Source organism: Aotus nancymaae, unplaced genomic scaffold (genome assembly GCF_030222135.1).
Source record: "Aotus nancymaae isolate 86718 unplaced genomic scaffold, 86718_ANA_hifiasm-v0.15.2.pri h1tg000018l, whole genome shotgun sequence".
In the NCBI taxonomy this organism is placed as follows: domain Eukaryota; kingdom Metazoa; phylum Chordata; class Mammalia; order Primates; family Aotidae; genus Aotus; species Aotus nancymaae.
In genome coordinates, this window is record NW_026988430.1 from 19,917,195 (window position 1) to 19,935,193 (window position 17,999).

The 17,999-nt window shown below is 40.5% G+C and overlaps 1 protein-coding gene and 1 pseudogene across 1 annotated transcript in view; both read right to left on the reverse strand.

The window, feature by feature from the left end:
- HSF5 (heat shock transcription factor 5) overlaps positions 1-17,999 on the reverse strand; it is a 60,861-nt gene that overhangs the window by 40,671 nt on the left and 2,191 nt on the right. Inside the window, exon 2 of the mRNA XM_012445399.3 lies at positions 11,089-11,460. Within this exon, the coding sequence (XP_012300822.3) occupies positions 11,089-11,460 (372 nt within the window). The remainder of the gene's footprint in view (positions 1-11,088; positions 11,461-17,999) is intronic.
- Positions 7,472-8,371, reverse strand: LOC105712515 (protein SET-like; annotated as a pseudogene).

Sequence of the window (17,999 nt, forward strand, 5' to 3'; positions counted from 1 at the left end):
TAATATATTTTTGATAGCTTGATAGCTGAGTTGGTATCTCAGGAAACAGCAAAAAAGTACATAAATATTCTTTAGAGTATCCAGTAACAAATGGAAAGTAAAAAGTATGAAGAAAATGAGAACTTGAAAAGATTATAATCCAAAAAGATTCTTCAGTGGCTCTTCCTTACCAGTACAGTCCTATTTTGTATAGTCAACAACATAGAACAAAGTAAGGTATTAGTAAGTTTACTGAATATGAAAACCTAGGCATAGAAATCTGACTATATGCCTAGTATATGAAAAATCTGTGTATTATGAAAGCACTGACAATTATAAAACTTAGTTTATGACTATGTCCTAAGACACATTCATCTGCATAAAGAACTTTCAGTGTCTTCCTGAAGGGAGCGTTCAGTTGAGGCATTAAATTTCATGTAGAAAGAAAAACTGCAAATAATGAAAAGAATTCCATTTTAGATATAGGAGTTGATGACATTTTCAAAAAATTTCTAAATAATAAAAAATTCTAAGCCAGAGTTACTAAAAATTATTGCTCCCGAGCTGTAGGTGAGGTAAACACATTTATCCTATAGAAGTATTTATACTTTATCCTATAGAAGTAATTGAAATATAGAATTAAAATATTTTGGCCAGTCACAGTGGCTCATGCCCGTAATCTCAGCACTTTAGGAGGCCGAGGCAGGCGGATCATGAGGTCAAGAGATCGAGACCATCCTGGCCAACATGGTGAAACCCCATATCTACTAAAAATACAAAAATTAGCTGGGGATGGTGGCACGTGCCTGTAGTCCCAGATACTCAGGAAGCGGAGGCTGCAATGAGCCAAGATTGTGCCATTGCACTCCAGCCTGAGCAACAAGAGAAAAACTCTGTCTAAAAAAAAAAGTATTTTGAATTTGAATCTACTCCAGAATAGTATAATATCAACAGTGAGAAAATGCCCAATGATATAAATACTCAAAAGAAAAAACATCATAATAGTATATTTAACTTCAAGATAAATTCCTATAGCAACTAGGACCTAGTATCTCCTCATTTATGGTGAGGTAAAGAAAAGGTCTTTTAAGTATATATCCCAAAGTGAAAACAGTCATTTGAAGAGATATCTCTACACCCATATTCACTGTAGCAAAATTTACAATAGCCCCAAGATGGAAGCAACTCAGCATCCATCAACAGATGAATAGATGAACAAAATGTGTTACACACATACAATAGAATATTATCCAGCCTTTAAAAGGAAGAAAATTCTGACACATACTACAATATAGATAAATCTTAAAAGTCATCAAGTGAAATAAGCCAGTCACAAAAGGACAAATATTGTACAATTCCTCATGTAAGATTCCTAGACTAGTCAAATTCATATAAACAAAAAATAAATTAGAAATGACCAGGGGCTGGGGGAAAGGGGACATTGGGAAACTATTGCTTAATGGGTACCAAGTTTCATTTGAGTGATGAAAAGTTTTGAAAAGAATGGCAAGGGTTGCACAATATTGTGAATGTAAGTAGTGTCAATGAATTGTATATTTAAAAATGGTTAAGATGGAAAATGTGTATATTAAATATATTATTCCACTTATATGAGATATTTAGAATAGTTCAATTCAGAGACAGAAAATAGAATGGTGGTTGCTAGGGGCAACCTCTCCACCTCAGGGATGGGTTGGTGTTCTCTAATGGGGAGTTAGTGGTTAACGGGTACAGAGTTTTGGTTGAGGAAGATGAAAAGTTCTGGAAATACACAGTGATGATGGTGAATGTATTTAATGCCACAAAACAGTACATTTAAAAATAGTCAAAGTAATTAAGTTTCATGTTATGTATATCTTTTCACAATTTTTTAAAAAGGTAAATATGATTGTATTTTTGCTTAGTTTCTTCTGGCAGGAGAGAGCGAGCACTTCCAGGTCCTAAGGGCCTCTTTTCCATAAGCACAAAATCAAGTATTTTCAGAGAAGCAATACAGGCTGCCTGAGAACAAGAGTAACAGCACAAAAAGCTCTTATAATTCTATATTCATGTACATTAATGGAGGAGTAGAAGCCTAAAGATCACACCTGTAGAATTTAAATGTACTTTAAAACAATAATCAGTAACTCTTTTTGCCCAAGGGTCAATTCAGAAAAATCTTAAATTTTCTTTCTTTCCTTTTTCCTTTTTTTTTTTTTTGAGACGTGATCTTGTTCTGTGGCCCAGGCTGGTCTCAAACTCCTGGCTTCAAGTGATCCTCTTGCTTTTCAGCCTCTGAAAGTGCTGGGTTTATAGGCATGAGCCACCATTCCTGGCCAGATATATATTTTCTAATAAAAAATAAAAATATCATGTGTACCTTGGGGGAAAGCATATATTCTTATAAATTCATTTAGCCTTTAAAGTGTTAATACCTAGGCTTATTTATTTTTTTGAGACAGAGTCTTGATCTGTTTGCCAGGCTGGAGTGCAATGGCTCAATCTCAGCTCACTGCAACCTCAGCCTCCTGGGTTCAAGTGATTCTCCTGTGTCAGCCTCCCAAGTAGCTAGGACTACAGGCATGTGCCACCATGCCTGGCTAAATTTTTTTTTGTATTTTAGTAGAGATGGGGTTTCACCATGTTGGCCAGGCTGGTCTCAAACTCCTGACCTCAACTGATCCACCTTCCTCGGCCTCTCAAAGTGCTGGAAGTACAGGCATGAGCCATCATGCCCAGCTTTCGAGGATCATTTTAAAGACAGCTGTTGGACAGGTACAGTAGCTCACACCTATAATCCCAGCAACTCAGGAGGCTAAGCAGGGGGTACACTTGAGACCAAGATCTTGGGACCAGCCTGGGCAACAAAGCAAGATCCTAACTTTACCAAAAAAAAAAATTTAATTAGCTGGGCGTGATAGTGTGTGCCTGCAGTCCTAGCTACTTGGGAAGCTGAAGTGAGAGGATAGCTTGAGCCCAGGAGTTCAGGCTGCAGTGAGCTATGATCATGCCACTGCACTCCAGTCTGGTGAGAAAGCGAGACCTTGTCTCTTAAAAAATAATAAAAATATTGGGAGGCCGAGGCGGGTGGATCACGAGGTCAAGAGATCGAGACCATCCCGGTCAACATGGTGAAACCCTGTTTCTACTACAAATACAAAAAATTAGCTGGGCACGGTGGCGCGTGCCTGTAATCCCAGCTCTTCAGGAGACTAAGGCAGGAGAATTGCCTGAACCCAGGAGGCGGAGGTTGCGGTGAGCCGAGATTGCGCCATTGCACTCCAGTCTGGGTAACAAGAGCGAAACTCCGTCTCAAAAATAAATAAATTAATTAATTAATTAATTAATTAATTAAAATAAAAGATAAAAATAAAAATAGGCCAGGTGCAGTGGCTCACGCCTGTAATCCCAGCATTTTGGGAGGCCAAGGCGGGCTGATCACAAGGTCAAGAGAGTGAGACCATCCTGGCCAACATGGTGAAACCCCATCTCTACTAAAAATACAAAAATTAGCCAGGCGTGGTGGTGTGTGCCTGTAGTCCCAGCTACTCGGGAGGCTGAGGCAGGAGAATTGCTTGAACCCAGGAAGTGGAGGTTGCAGTGAGGCGAGATGGCGCTACTGCATTCCAGCCTGGTGACAGATCGAGACTCTGTCTAAAAAAAAGAAAAAAAAAAAGCTTTTAAAACGTTTTATCCTTTACATGTAAATAGTGTTTAAGTTTTACAAAGCCTATTCACATATATTAGTTCATTTAACTCCTCACCCAGACTATTATGGCCACTTTATAGAAAGGGAAATTGAGGCCACATAACATGATATAATCCACTGAAGTTCATATCCAATGATTAACTGCAAAGCTGGGACTAGAAATAGTTCATTCCATTTAATAAATTATTTATTTAGGGCCCATTATAGCAAGCACTCTGCAGGTGTAGGGGGATACAGAAATTAGTTAGAGGCAGCCCCATTCCACAGAGCACCCAGACTGAACCTCCCACTCTAGCAACTGGAGTATGTTCTCTCTCTCTCAGGGTGAGTCAGTAACCCAGAGCAGTCCCAATGCCACCAGCAGCATACAAAGGTAGATTCCCCTACTAATTGCTATTGTCCACCCTATCTGGGAAGAACTAACTCTGAGGAAGAGATATACCAGAAAAAAATTATCTCAAAACAAAAACAAAGCTAAAAAACAAAAGACCCTCTTCATGAGAGGCAGGCAAGCAAGCACAGCAGTCAAAAGAACAGAATCTTGAGTCAGATTGTCTTGGTTTGTTTCCAAGCCCACAACTTCCTAGCTGTGCCTCAGTTTCCTCATCTATAAAATGAGGATAATTACACTACTTTATAAGGGTATTGTGAGGATTAAATGAGTGAATAAGTTAAAGAGTACTCAGAACAGCGCCTGGTCATAGTGATTGCTATATAAGCATGTGTTAAATAAGAGATGAAGGGCAGCTACAATTTACTAATCACTGCCTTGAGTTTAAAACTTTGAAAAAAAGGCAAAGTTGATTTTGAGTCAATTCAGCATTAAAGGAAAACAATTCTCAATACAGGATTCTATATATATAGATGAATATTCTTTTTTTTTTTTTTTTTTTTGAGACAGAGCATTGCTCTGTCGCCCAGGCTGGAGTGCAGTGCCGCGATCTTGGCTCACTGCAACTTCTGCCCCTCAGGTTCAAGCAATTCTCCTGCCTCAGTCTCCCTAGTAGTTGGGACTACAGGCGACCACCACCACATCCAGCTAATTTTTGTATTTTTAGTAGAGATAGGGTTTCACATATTGGCCAGGCTGGTCTTGAACACCTGACTTTGTCATCTGCCTGCCTTGGCCTCCCAAGGTGCCGGGATTACAGGCGTGAGCCACCACACCCAACCAAGATGAATATTCTTAATATATGTTCAAATATATAGTGGAGAATAAGTAAAATTAAAAGGTTTAAAATGAAGTTTTTCATAAAAAGAGGAAAATTAAATTATAGTTGTAGACTAAATATAACATCAGAGGAAAAATCAAATTCTAGGTAAGGCAAGAATAAAAAGAGTCAACTAATGCTGGATCTACAACACTTTGCCTTTGAAGAAGTGATAAGAATGGAAAACTGACACTTCAAGGGAAGAACAACAAATATAAAAAATGACTCCAGTCTGTTCTAACTTGAGAAAGAAAAAAAATGATTCCAATGAGTTATTTTATGAGTTAGTCTGATGGCAAATTTTTAGTTTCAGTGTTTGACTTTACTAGAGAAATAATTTATGAAATATTATAAAATTCAAAATTTACTGGTTATACTATTTGAAGACCAGATCCAAGTTTATTTTTACAACACAACTAATTTTTTTTTTAATTTGAGACAAGGTCTTGCTCTGTTGGCCAGGCTAGAGTGCAATGGCATAATCACAGCTTACTGCAGCCTCAACCTTCTGAGCTCAAGCAATCTTCCCACTTCAGCCTCCCAAGTAGCTGGGACTACAGGCACACCACCACACCTAGCAAATTTTTCTATTGTTAGTAGAGATGGGGTTCACCATGTTGGCCAGGCTGGTCTGAAACTCCTGGCCTTAAGTGATCCACCTGCTTCATGAGAATGATATTCTATTTAATTTTGGTAAAGTCATTTGTAATACTCTTCATAAATACTCACTAAATATTGATTAAATTGCTCACTACTTTTTATTTCCTTCACCCATAATTTGGAGGAATTAAGTACTTGTAGGGTATTTTTATGGCACTTTCTTTTCCATTGCAAGTTTTTTATATTTAACAATAAAACCCTTTCATTTCTAAAGTACTTCAGAATGTTCAAAGCAGTTCTGCCTACATTGTGTACTAGAAGTCATCATGAGATTTCTTATTCTCATAATCTCAGAAACTTTGCAGTCATTTCCATTATCCCTATTAAAGAAGACAGACAAAACAAAAATTCAGGTAACACAAAATTCTCTATGTGCTATATACCATAAAAACATCAGCAGCACTTACTTGTTCTTTTTTTCAATGCCTCCTTCCTAATTCTCACCTTAAACACTTGGAGACAACTCCCAATTTATAATTTACATCAAACTAAAATAGTTTTAAAACATGTCCAAAATTATAGCAAATAGTATTTCTATAATGAATATTAACTATAACATTTGTAGTGTTTTTAGTGAACAATATATGAGTACTTCTCATAAAATTTAGAACCAGCAGTTTCCATGAGGATTGCTTAGAACTTGGAATACATTTTCCAGGCTGGAATGCAGGGGTACAATCATGGCTCACTGCAGCCTCAAACTCCTGGGCTCAAGCAGTCCTCCACCTCAGCCTCCCAAGTTGCTGGGATTACAGGTATGAGCCACCATACCCAGCCATCTTGTTTTTAAAGATTGTACAGATATTTTGGTTCTTCAAAGAAGTAGCTGGGCAAATCTGGAGGAAAAAACTAGGCCTTAACCATTTTCTACGTAACATGGTAAAAAAAAATTTTTAATTTCTAATAGGCAAAATGATTAAAAATGCAAAATCATCCTTCATATAATTCCCTCCTTTTCTTTTCAATGCCATTCACCAAAAGAGTAACAGCTCTGAAAATCTATAAAACTCAATCTAGATTATTTTAATACATTAAACTCAAACATTTTGGGAAAATAAAGTAATCCTTTTCACTGCTATATTTAGGTACAATGAGCCAATGATAAAAGTATACAGTTGGAGATTAAGAGCTAGAAAATAGTGAGCACTGTTACAACTAGAACAGTCACCAGATTTATAATTTTGTTATTTGTGTGTACACATTTAGTATTATTGTAACAAAGCAACTTCTCTACTTTTAACCTTTAAAACTGAGCATCACCTTTCCTTTCCAGTGAAACAAAAAGAAAATTTAAAAATAAACCGGAAAAAAATTACAATAGAGAATGTCAATTCCAAATAAGATCCTACAGGTTCTGCTGACTCTCCCATTGAACAGCAGGGCTCAAGTTATCATTAGGAGAGAATTTATTTTAAAAAGTATCATCTTAAACTGCAAGGATGTCTGTCAAATATCACAAACATTCCAAAGGAAAAACCATGTTGTCAAAGTGCCCACTTAACCCACCCAAACATCTCAAACCCGCCCTTTGCTGACCTTCTATAATTCCATTTTTTTAAGTTTGTTTCCTTCTTTTTAACAAGAGAAAGTCAACAGATACATGTTGGTAAATGCTAACTGTGCATAGTCACATATAGAGACACGGTATACTCTCTGAGTTCAATATAGAGAGAAAGGAGGAAAAAAGCTAGAATTCTGGGCACTGCTACACAGGGGCTTCCAGCTTCCAGCAGAGACAAGGGAGCAGGTTTTTCTTTTTTCCCCCCACAGGGCTCAGTAGTATTGATTCCACACAGTTTTTGTTCAGACAGGAAGGGATAAAAATGAATTTTGAACTGAAAGGGGTAGAGACTCTTTTCCCATTGTATTCTGCTCAAGGTATTTCCCTCCCAAATAAGCCATGGTGTAGAGAAAAGAGACTTCAAGAACAGGGTGACTGAGCATAAGAGGAAAAAAAAAAAAAAAAAAAGACTGTACTTGCTCCCAGGGACTAAAGAAAATTTTTTTAAAAGGAGGTTGGAATCCATTAGTGTTCTATTAGTCATCTTCTGCTTCATCCCGTTCTTCTTCCTCCCCTTTATCATCTTCTTCACCTTCCTCCTCATCCCCTTCTTCATCAGTATCTTTTAATCCTTCCTCCTCTTCATCATCATCTTCTCCTTCTCCTTCTTCATCATCCATATCAGAAACCAAGTAGTATTGTAATGGGTTTGGCCAAACATTATCTTTGATGACCTCTCCTAACTCATCAGCACCTGCATCAGAATGGTCAGTAAACCAGGTAAAGAAGCTCCCTGGTTCCTCAAGTTGCTTCTTCCTGCTGGCTTTATTCTGCGTTTGACTTGAAGGCTTCGTCAAATCCTTTCCAGATTTTCATTTGATTTCAGTGGACTTTGAAGATGGAACACCACTCTCATTCAGATTAAATTCTTTGGGGAGAACTTTATTTTCAAAGTAAGGATTTTCATCAAAATAAAAATCTGTTCTGTAACCTGATTTAATCTCTTCAAACTCTGTCACTTCAACTCTGGTCAAATAATGCAGTGCCTCTTCGTCCTCCTCCCCAAGCAGTGCGGACACATGTGGACCGTTGACAAATGTTACCCAAAAATGTGGGATTCTGGCGATCAATTCTGACCTCTTCCGAAAAAAAAAGGTTGGCAGAATTTGTTATATTTCTGTTCCACTTTCAAAATCTCACTGGGCTTGTTCATTAAGTCTGTTTCATTTTGGACTTCATCAATGTGTTCAATTGTTTCTTGCTGTTTTTTTCTGAGATCTCGTCGGACCTGTAGTGGTGGGAGTTAATGATTTTGGCCGCAGGCGCCGACATGGCGGGGAAGAGAAGGCAGTTTCCTTCTCCCGCCAAATGCGCGGGCGCTTCCTTGGTCCGGCCGCCTCCTTCCGGCCTGACAAGGAGGTACGAGCTGGGGCTGCGGGCGGGTACGTGACGAGGAGGTGCGGGCTGCGGCCGCCTGTGGGTACCGGAGGATGAGGTAAGGGCTGGGGCTGCGGGCGGTTACCTCACGATCACGAGGTATGGGTTGGGGCTGCCCATGGGTACCTCACAATGACGAGGTACAGGCTGGGGGCGGGCAGCTACCTGACGACTAGGTACGTGCTGGGGCTGCGGGCAGGCACCTCACGATGACGAGGTACGGGCTGGGGCTGCCCGCGGGTACCTGGCGATGAGGTACGGGCTGGGGCTGCCCGCGGGTACCTGGCGATGAGGTACGGGCTGGGGCTGCCCGCGGGTACCTGACGATGAGGTACGGGCTGGGGCTGCCCGCAGGTACCTGACGATGAGGTACGGGTTGGGGTTGCCCGCGGGTATCTCACAATGACGAGGTACGTGCTGGGGCTGCGGGCAGGTACCTGACGACGACCAGGTACGCGCTGGGCCGGCGGACAGGGCCCCGGTCCCGGCTCCTGCTCAAGGAGGGGAGGCAGAGGCGGAGGCGGCGGCGGCGTGGCAGGCGGCTCAGCTCCCTCACTAGCCCAGATTTATAATTTTTAAAACAATTTGAGAGAATCTCGCTCTGTCACCCAGGCTGGAGTACAGTGGCGCGATCTCGGCTCACTGCAACCTTCGCCTCCCAGGTTCGAGCGATTCTCCTGCCTCAGCCTTCAGAGTAGCTGGGACTGCAGGCGCACGCGACCACACTCGGCTAATTTTTGCTTTTTTTTTAGTAGCGACTGGGTTTCACTATGTTGGCCAGACTGGTCTCGATCTCCTGACCTCGTGATCCGCCCGCCTCGGCCTCCCAAAGCGTTGGGATTACAGGCGTGAGTCACCGCACCTGGCCCAGATTTATAACTTTTAAATGGCAACAAATTACTCCATCCCCTTTTCTAATTTACATTTCTTCTACTCTATTTTTTTTTTAATATTTAAAATTAAAAAAAAAAAAAAACTTAGCTTTCCACTTAGTATTGCCTGGGAGAAATGGTCTAACGAAAGACCTCCAGAAATTGCTTCCAGATTTACATAATTGAAAAAAATTAAAGCTCCTAGATTATTAATTTACAGAGCAAAGGAATGCCCCCTTTCTTCTCTGATCTTTTCTGAAAGCTTTGACCCTTGTCTTATTTCTATTGCCTCATTTCATCATTGTGTAAAAAGCATACCACATGATGAGATTACATGCCATGGCTATGGTGTTTTTGCAAAATTGAAAATACATTTGTGTGAAATCTGAAGAATATATTGCAAAAAGTTGTCTATTTAAAAAACACACACACACACACAAGCCAGGCACAGTGGTTCATTCCCCTAATCCCAGCACTTTGGGAGGCCAAGGCAGGTGGATCACCCAAGATCAGGAACTCAAGACAAGCCTGGCCAACATGGTGAAACCCCATCTCTACTAAAAACACAAAAATTGGCCAGATGTGGTGGTGGGCGCCTATAATCCCAGCTACTCAGGAGGCTGAGGCAGGAGAATTGCTTGAACCTGGGAGGCGGAGGTTGCAGTGAGCTGAGATCAAGCCATTGCACTCCAGCCTAGGCAACAAGAGCGAAACTCCATCTCAAACACACACACACACACAGACACACACAACTTTTTTTTTTCCCAGAAAGCAAAACAGATGATCGTTATCATAAGCATTTCCAATTAGTGGTTTGGGATCTACCAGCATGTCCTCAATGCCTTTGATTCCAAGTTGTCACTGTCAGGTTCCTCCTTCTCTGCTACTCCCCAATTCTTAGCTGGCTGGGAATAACACTGTGAAGATTCCACTGTTCACCAGGTTTTTACTAAAAAATTTAATGTTCAGAGAGTATTTTTTTTTTATTAAACATCATTACTGAGATAGTAAAATTATTTCATTATGAGATAATCTCACTTATAATATTAAACCATATTAAATAATTAAAGACATATTTAAACAAAAACTTTAAAAAAAAATTACTACACCAAGGATAGACTTAAAATAAGGTTCTGGGGTACTAAGGTTTTTTTTTGTTTGTTTTGTTTTTTTGAGACAGAGTCTCACTCTGTTGTCCAGGCTGGAGTGCAGTGGCACAATCTCAGCTTACTGCAACCACTGCCTCCCAGGTTCAAGCAATTCTCTTGCCTCAGCCTCCTGAGTAGCTGGGATTACAGGCACCTACCACTATGCCTGGCTAATTTTTGTATTTTTAGCAGGGATGGGGTTTCAGCATGTTGACTAGGCTGGTCTTGAATCCTGACCTGAAGTGATCCACCACCTCGATCTCCCGAAGTGCTGGGATTACAGGCGTTGGCCACCACACCTGGCTTTGGCGTACTAAGTCTTAATTTAATAACTAGGACACATTTTGAGTATACAAGTTTCACTAAAAATACACACCTTTATACACCAACAAAATTTTTACAACCCTTAAAAGTACAATGAAATTTTATATATTGTTTAAAAATATCTCTTGCTAAGAAATCTTTGCCATTTCTTAGGGGTACATTCCTACTGTTTGTTTTAAAGCACACAGAGATTAAAATGCATTTGAAAATATATATGTGCATTACAAACAACCTTAAATAGAAGGTAGTAAACCAGAATTTCTCATACCTGTTGGATAGTAGGCTTGCGAGTACTGTGCTGAGGGTGTGTAGTTTCTATATTTTTGGGAGGAGCTGACCGTTGTTTGAGGACCTTGTTGAACATGTATAGATGTGGCACTGGGCTGCAGTGTATAGGTAACCTCAGCTGGAAACCTCTGGAGTACAGGAAATGGAACCCCTTTATCTGAAAATGTGGGAGATGTCTCCACTTGTCCAGGGTGCATTCCAAGGGAGTTCTGCCATATTCTATGAGGAATTGGGGTCCGATCTAAACTTTTCATAGGAAAAGTACTGTGGTCGTGGGATGAAGTTACGTAGGAGTAAGGAGACAAACTATCTCGCCGAAATGACCGGTGAAATTGTCCTACAGCCACTGGTCCTGCATAAAAGAGGAAGAGCACATTTACTAATTTTACATTACACCACCAGACATAGTAAACCAAAGATCATAAAATGTACTACTCTTCACCTATCAGCCATTTTTAATACAACAGAAGTTTAGTTTTGGTAAAAACAAGTTCAGAATCAAGAATATGAGACATATAATGCTGAAAGAAGAATCAAATAAACCTTTGTTTTCTCAGTGTAATAGTCATAAAAGACAAAGTGCCCAAACTCTAACATTAAATCAAATATTCAACATTAAAAGCCTTTTATACACGATTTGGCCATCTTACTTTTTGCTTTATTTGCCTGACCCAGATTTTTCCAACGTGTAAGCTACTTCCTAAAAGTTTTCCATTCAGTCTTTCAAACCATTTTGGAGCATTAATAATAGGCATAAAATTAAGCTCCCTACCAAAAAATAAAATAAATGGGTGTGGAACATATAACAATTACAAAATATTTAAAAAGTAACACTCTTTGCAATCTGTCATCTATCTATCGCTCCATCAGTTGACTGACCGACAGGGTCTCACTCTGTTGCCCAGGCTGCAGTGCAGTGATGTGATCTCAGGTCGCTCTAGCCTCAAACTTCCAGGCTCAAGCAATCCTCCCACCTCAGCCTCCTGAGTAGCTGGAACTATAGGTGCACACCACCAAGCAATGTTACTTTTTTTTTACTTTTTTTTACTTTTTGTAGAGACAAGTTCTTGCCATGTTCCCAAGCTCGTCTGCAACTCCTGGGCTCAAGCAATCCTCCTGCCTCGGCCTCCCAATGTGCTAGGATTACAGAAATGAGCCACTGTACCTGGCCTGTTTTTTGTACTTAAAAAAAAGGAAAAATCATTTTTAAGAGGTCTATCATTTGAATACATTCAGTCTTCTGAAGTAGAATTTTTTTTCCCTATTAGATAAAGACCACTTGATTTCCAGGGCCCCAGAATTTGTGTTGTGTTATGTTTATTTTTGGTATTAATGTTTTATTCTTTTTTTCTTAAAAAGAGTCTTGCTTTGTCTTGAGGCTGGAGTGCAGTGGTGTGAACATGGCTCACTGCAGCCTCAAACTCCTGGGCTCAAGCCATCCTCTCACCTCAACTTCCCAGCTGGGAGTTTAATGCACCAGCACACCTGGCTAATTTTTTTTTTTTTGTAGGGCAGGAGCCTCTTTATGTTGCCCAGGCTGGTCTTGAACCCCTGGGCTCAAGCAATCCTCCTGCCTTTCCCTCCCAAAGTGCTGGGATTACAGGCATGAGCCACCATGTCTTGCCCTCCCTTTCAAATTTTTAAAAATAATAATCTTTGTAGAAAAGTCAGGCTTGAAAAGTTTGACTTAGTTTTCTCCTTCATCCCCTAAATCATCATTTTCTGTGATTTTTCTTTCTTCAGGGTCTTTCTAGTAGTATTCCTTCCCAGATATCAGTGGCTCTCAACATTGGTTTACATCTGAATCACCTGAAGAGTTTGTTAAAAATCCACAAATTCAGGCCCAGAGATTCTGATACTTGTCTTCTCTTTACTAGCAAGTTAAAAAGGAATAAAAAGTAGAGATAAGGAAGAGAGAGAAAAGGCAAGAGTATGTAATGAGGGAAGGGAGAATTTAAATGTTGCAGGACTAGAGATTATGATTCTTGAACATAAACAAAACTAGTCTAATTTATTCCTAAGGAGAATTTTGCATTAAATCATGTGATTGATTCACAAGTTCCTTTCAATTTATTAAGCAAATCTGTAAAACAGAGGGAAAACCTATTATGCACCACTGAAGTATTAAACTACATGTTGAAAGTGGGCACTCAAATATCTGCTTTTCCAAATAATCAAATTGTAAACCCATTCAACAAGTTACATATCTGTCATTTTATTTCTGTGGTTTCATTTCCTTTGAAGAATAAAGCAGGCCACCCATGTTGGTTCATGCCTGTAATCCCAGAACTTTGGGATGCCGAGATGGGCAGATCACTTGAGTTCAAGAGTTCAAGAGCAGCCTGAGCAACAAGTGATACCCCATCTCTACAAAATATACAAAAATTAGCTGGGCATGGTGGTACATGCCTGTAATCCCAGCTACTCAGGAGGCTGAGGCAGGAGAATAGCTTAAACCTGGGAGGCAGAGGTTGCAGTGAGTTGAGATTGAGCCACTATACTCCAGCCTAGATGACATAGTGAGACCCTGTCTCAAAAAGAGAGAATAAAGCACTATTGAGTCCAGGAGTTCTAGGTGACAGTGAGCTATGATCGTGCCACTGCACTCTAGACTGGGTGACAGAGTGAGATCCTGTCTCTTAAAAATAAATAAAGCATTAATGCCGCAAGAAAACAAATACACACATATGAACAACACAAATTCTGGAACCCTGCAAATCAAGAGGCTTTATCTAATGGGGGGAAATCCTACTTCAGAAGATTGAATGTATTCAAATGATAGACCTCTGAAAAACTATTTTTCCTTCATTCCTTTAAAATACAAAAAATAGACCCTGTGCAGTGCCTCATCCCTCTAATCCTAGCACTTTGGGAGGCCAAGGTGGGAGGATTCCTTCATCTTGGAATTTCAGACCAGCATAGGCAAAATGGTGAGATCCCGGCCAGGTGTGGTAGCTGACGCTTGTAATACCAGCATTTTGGGAGGCCAAGGAGGGCAGATCACTTGAGGGCAGGAGTTTGAGACCAGCCTGGCCAAATGGTGAAACACCATCTCTATCAAAAAGACAAAAATTAGCTGGGCATGGTGGTGCATGCCTGTAGTCCCAGCTTCTTGGGAGTCTGAGGAAGGAGAATAGCTTGAACCAGGGAGGCAGAGGTTATAGTGAGCCAAGATTATGCTACTGCCAGTCTGGGCGACACAAGACTCCATCTCAAAAAAAAAAGAAAGAAAGAAAGAAAAAGAAAAAAAAATAGTAAGATCCTGTATTTACAAAAAATAAAAAATCAGCCAGGTGTGTTGGCATGTACCAATAGCCTTAGCTAGGAAGCTGAGGTGGGAGGATGACTGATCCTCGGAAATCAAAGCTGCAGTGAGCCAGGTTCACACCACTGCACTCCAGCCTGGGTGACAGAGGGAGACTCTGTCTTTAAAAAAAAAGAAAAGTGCAAAAAACAGTTTTTATGCTGCTTGATTAGCAATTCCACATGTACACACACTTTGAACCCACTACTGACCACCGCCCCCCTCCCCGCCATTTTTTTTCTTTGCTCTTCACAAGAGGTGTTTCTCTATGTCCAAAACTACTCATTGCTTGATTTCTCCTGGGATGCTCACATGTCAACACTACATGCTGCCTACAGAGTACAACAGCTCTGCCCTCCTCAGGGATAAGCTATTGGTGAATTTTCAGGCTGTAAATAACTTAAGCAGCTAATTAAAGAATTCTCAGGCCGGGCGCGGTGGCTCACGCCTGTAATCCCAGCACTTTGGGAGGCCGAGGCGGGTGGATCACGAGGTCAAGAGATCGAGACCATCCTGGTCAACACGGTGAAACCCCGTCTCTACTAAAAATACAAAAAATTAGCTGGGCATGGTGGCGCGTGCCTGTAATCCCAGCTACTCAGGAGGCTGAGGCAGGAGAATTGCCTGAACCCAGGAGGCGGAGGTTGCGGTGAGCCGAGATCGCGCCATTGCACTCCAGCCTGGGTAACGAGAGCGAAACTCCGTCTCAAAAAACAAAAAACAAACAAAAAAAAAGAATTCTCTACCTTGACTTAAATTCTTTTATATCTGTCTACTTCTATCATGATAAACTTGGAATGACAGCCAATTAACTATTTTAGATGCTGCTAAAATTAGAACATGGTTAAGATTAGAAGGGCATTCTTTTTTAAAATAAAGAACCAAGACATGTTCAGCCCTTATTTATTCTTCTGTTAAGGGTTACCTCATAGGGCTTAATTCAGATCAACATTACAGAGCATCACCTATATGTCTTCAAAATATCTTTAAGATATATTTGGCAAAGTTTGAATCCAGAATTCTGGAAATATAGGGCAGGATGAATCTGTGTTCTTAAAAATTCTATTTCTGCTGGGCGCAGTGGCTCACGCCTATAATCTTAGCACTTTGGGAAGCCGAGGTGGGCAGATCACGAAGTCAGGAGATCGAGATCATCCTGGCCAACATGATGAAACTGTCTCTACCAAAAAAAAATAGTGGTGGCATGCACCTGTATTGTCAGCTAAGGCAGAAGAATTGCTTGAACCCAGGAGGTGGAGTTTGCAGTGAGCCAGGATCGCGCCACGGCATTCCAGCCTGGTGACAGAGCGAGACTGTCCCCCCAAAAAAGTTCTATTTATTTTATGGAAGTGCATCTGAACTAATGAATTCCCAGGAAAGAGTCCAAAAACTTGCCTCTTGAGAGCATGGTATCCCCAGGAAAACACAGATTATCTGCTTCTCATACCTGTTACTTAGTTTAGAATGTCTTAACAAACATGGTAAAATAACTGCTTCTAAAAACAAAATAACAAAAGTGCACAGAGGAAAAACATGCAATCTCACGTTTCTTACCAAGTATACTCTTGGAAGGTGAACAGTAGTTGGTTCAGCGGCTCTAAATAAAAGAACTAGGTCCTAAAACAGAGGATTCTATTATAGAATAGAGAGAGAGAGAAGTATTCAACCCATACACTGAAATAGAACACATAAAACATGGAAACTAAGCAGTAGCAGTGTAGTCAGGCATGTAACCAAGGCAAGATTTAAGAAGAAAAATTAGATGAGGATAAATAGAAGAGCCAAGGACATAGAACATGGAATGAGAACAAAACAAAGTGTATTCTTGAACAACTTTGTTCAATTATTCAAGTTCCAGTATTCTTGAACCTACATCCAATTACATTCCACCTGAACCAGTAACACAGTTCCCTAGTGAACCAAGCCTATGGTGTAGACAGTCCACAACTGACATACCTTCTGCACACACCAACAGGTAGGATGGTAAAAAATAAAAAAAAAAAAAACAGCAAACAGGAAAGTCATGAAAACAATAACTTGACTAGCAATTAACTTGACTAGTTATCTATGGACTGACATATAACCTACCCTGAAAAAGCATATGTTTTTCAACAAATAGTAATCTTTAAAATGCTGACCAACTGAATTTTAAGTGAATAAAATCAGATTCCAGATAGCCCCTGAATTTCTTTAATTAAAGTGGACTCCATCCTTAAAATACAGCTGAGTTTAAGATAGGTAAGGGAAAAAGATCAGAGATGAGAAGTTGGTTTTTATGTGTGTATGCATGTATGTTTCTTTGTTTGAAGTGGTTATCCCATCTCTCTCAAAACCACATTTTCTAGTCTTTTCTCCTTATACCCACCAGACACGCAACCTGGAAAAAAAAAAATCCATGTTAGAGATTCTGCCAAATGTATGCCATGGTATTGTCTCCATTGCCTTGCTCCCTACCATTTCCTGTCAAAATCAGTGGCCATCACATGAAAGTGGCCTAATATTCCTCTAGCACATTCTCATGCCACTGCTGCTTTTTCAACTTATTATTGGAACTTTAACCTAGTCCCTTATCTTCTAAACTCAACAGTGGACACATAACCTAGTTCCTTATCTTCTAAATTCCAAATGAGCCAGGTACTATTGTCATTCCTAACCCTGGGCGAAGGTTAAGTTAAACATAGTGTTATTTTATTTGTATACTTAAACTTTTCCATTAACCCCAAAATAACCCAGATTTCTTTATAATAAATCCACATTAACATGCTGAAAATGTATCTATTACTCTCCTAGTTGAAGGTGAAGAATGAATTCTCCTTATTATATCCTGTTGGTTTCTTGGTATACTGCTTCATATCATGGACTCTTTAAACAGAGAAATGGAATATTGCTTCCCTTGCCTTCCTGAAAGAGGGGGAAGAACATCAAAAATCAAGCCTATAGGCCTGGTACAGTGGTGGCTCACACCTGTAATCCCAGCACTTCCAGAGGCCAAAGTGGGCAGACTGCTTGAGCCCAGGAGTTCCAGACCAGCCTGGGAAACAGGCTGAAACCCTGTCTCCACCAAAAATACAAAAAATTAGCTGGGTGTGGTAGCCGTGCCTGTAGTCTCCAGCTAGTCCAGAGGCTGAGATGGGAGGAGCCCTTGAGCCTGGGAGGCAGAGGTTGCAGTACGCCAAGATCCTGCCACTGCACTCCAGCCTGGGAGACAGAGTGAGAACCTATCTCAAAACAAAACAAACGAACAAAAAAACAAGTCTATAAAATAATTTGGCCAGGTGCAGTAGCTCACACCTTTATTCCCAACACTTTGGGAGGCCAAGGCAGGCAGATCACCTGAGGTCAGGAGTTCAAAGCCAGCCTGGCCAACATGGTGAAACTCCATCTCTACTAACAATACAAAAATTAGCCAGGTATGGTGGTAGGTGGCTGTAATCCAGCTAGTCGAGAGGCTGAGGCAGGAGAATCGCTTGAAGCTGGTAGGCAGAGGTTGCAGTGAGCTGAGATCATGCCATCACACTCCAGCTTGAGTGAGAGATTTTGTCTCAAAAATAAAATAGGCTGGGCGCGGTGGCTCACACCTGGAATCC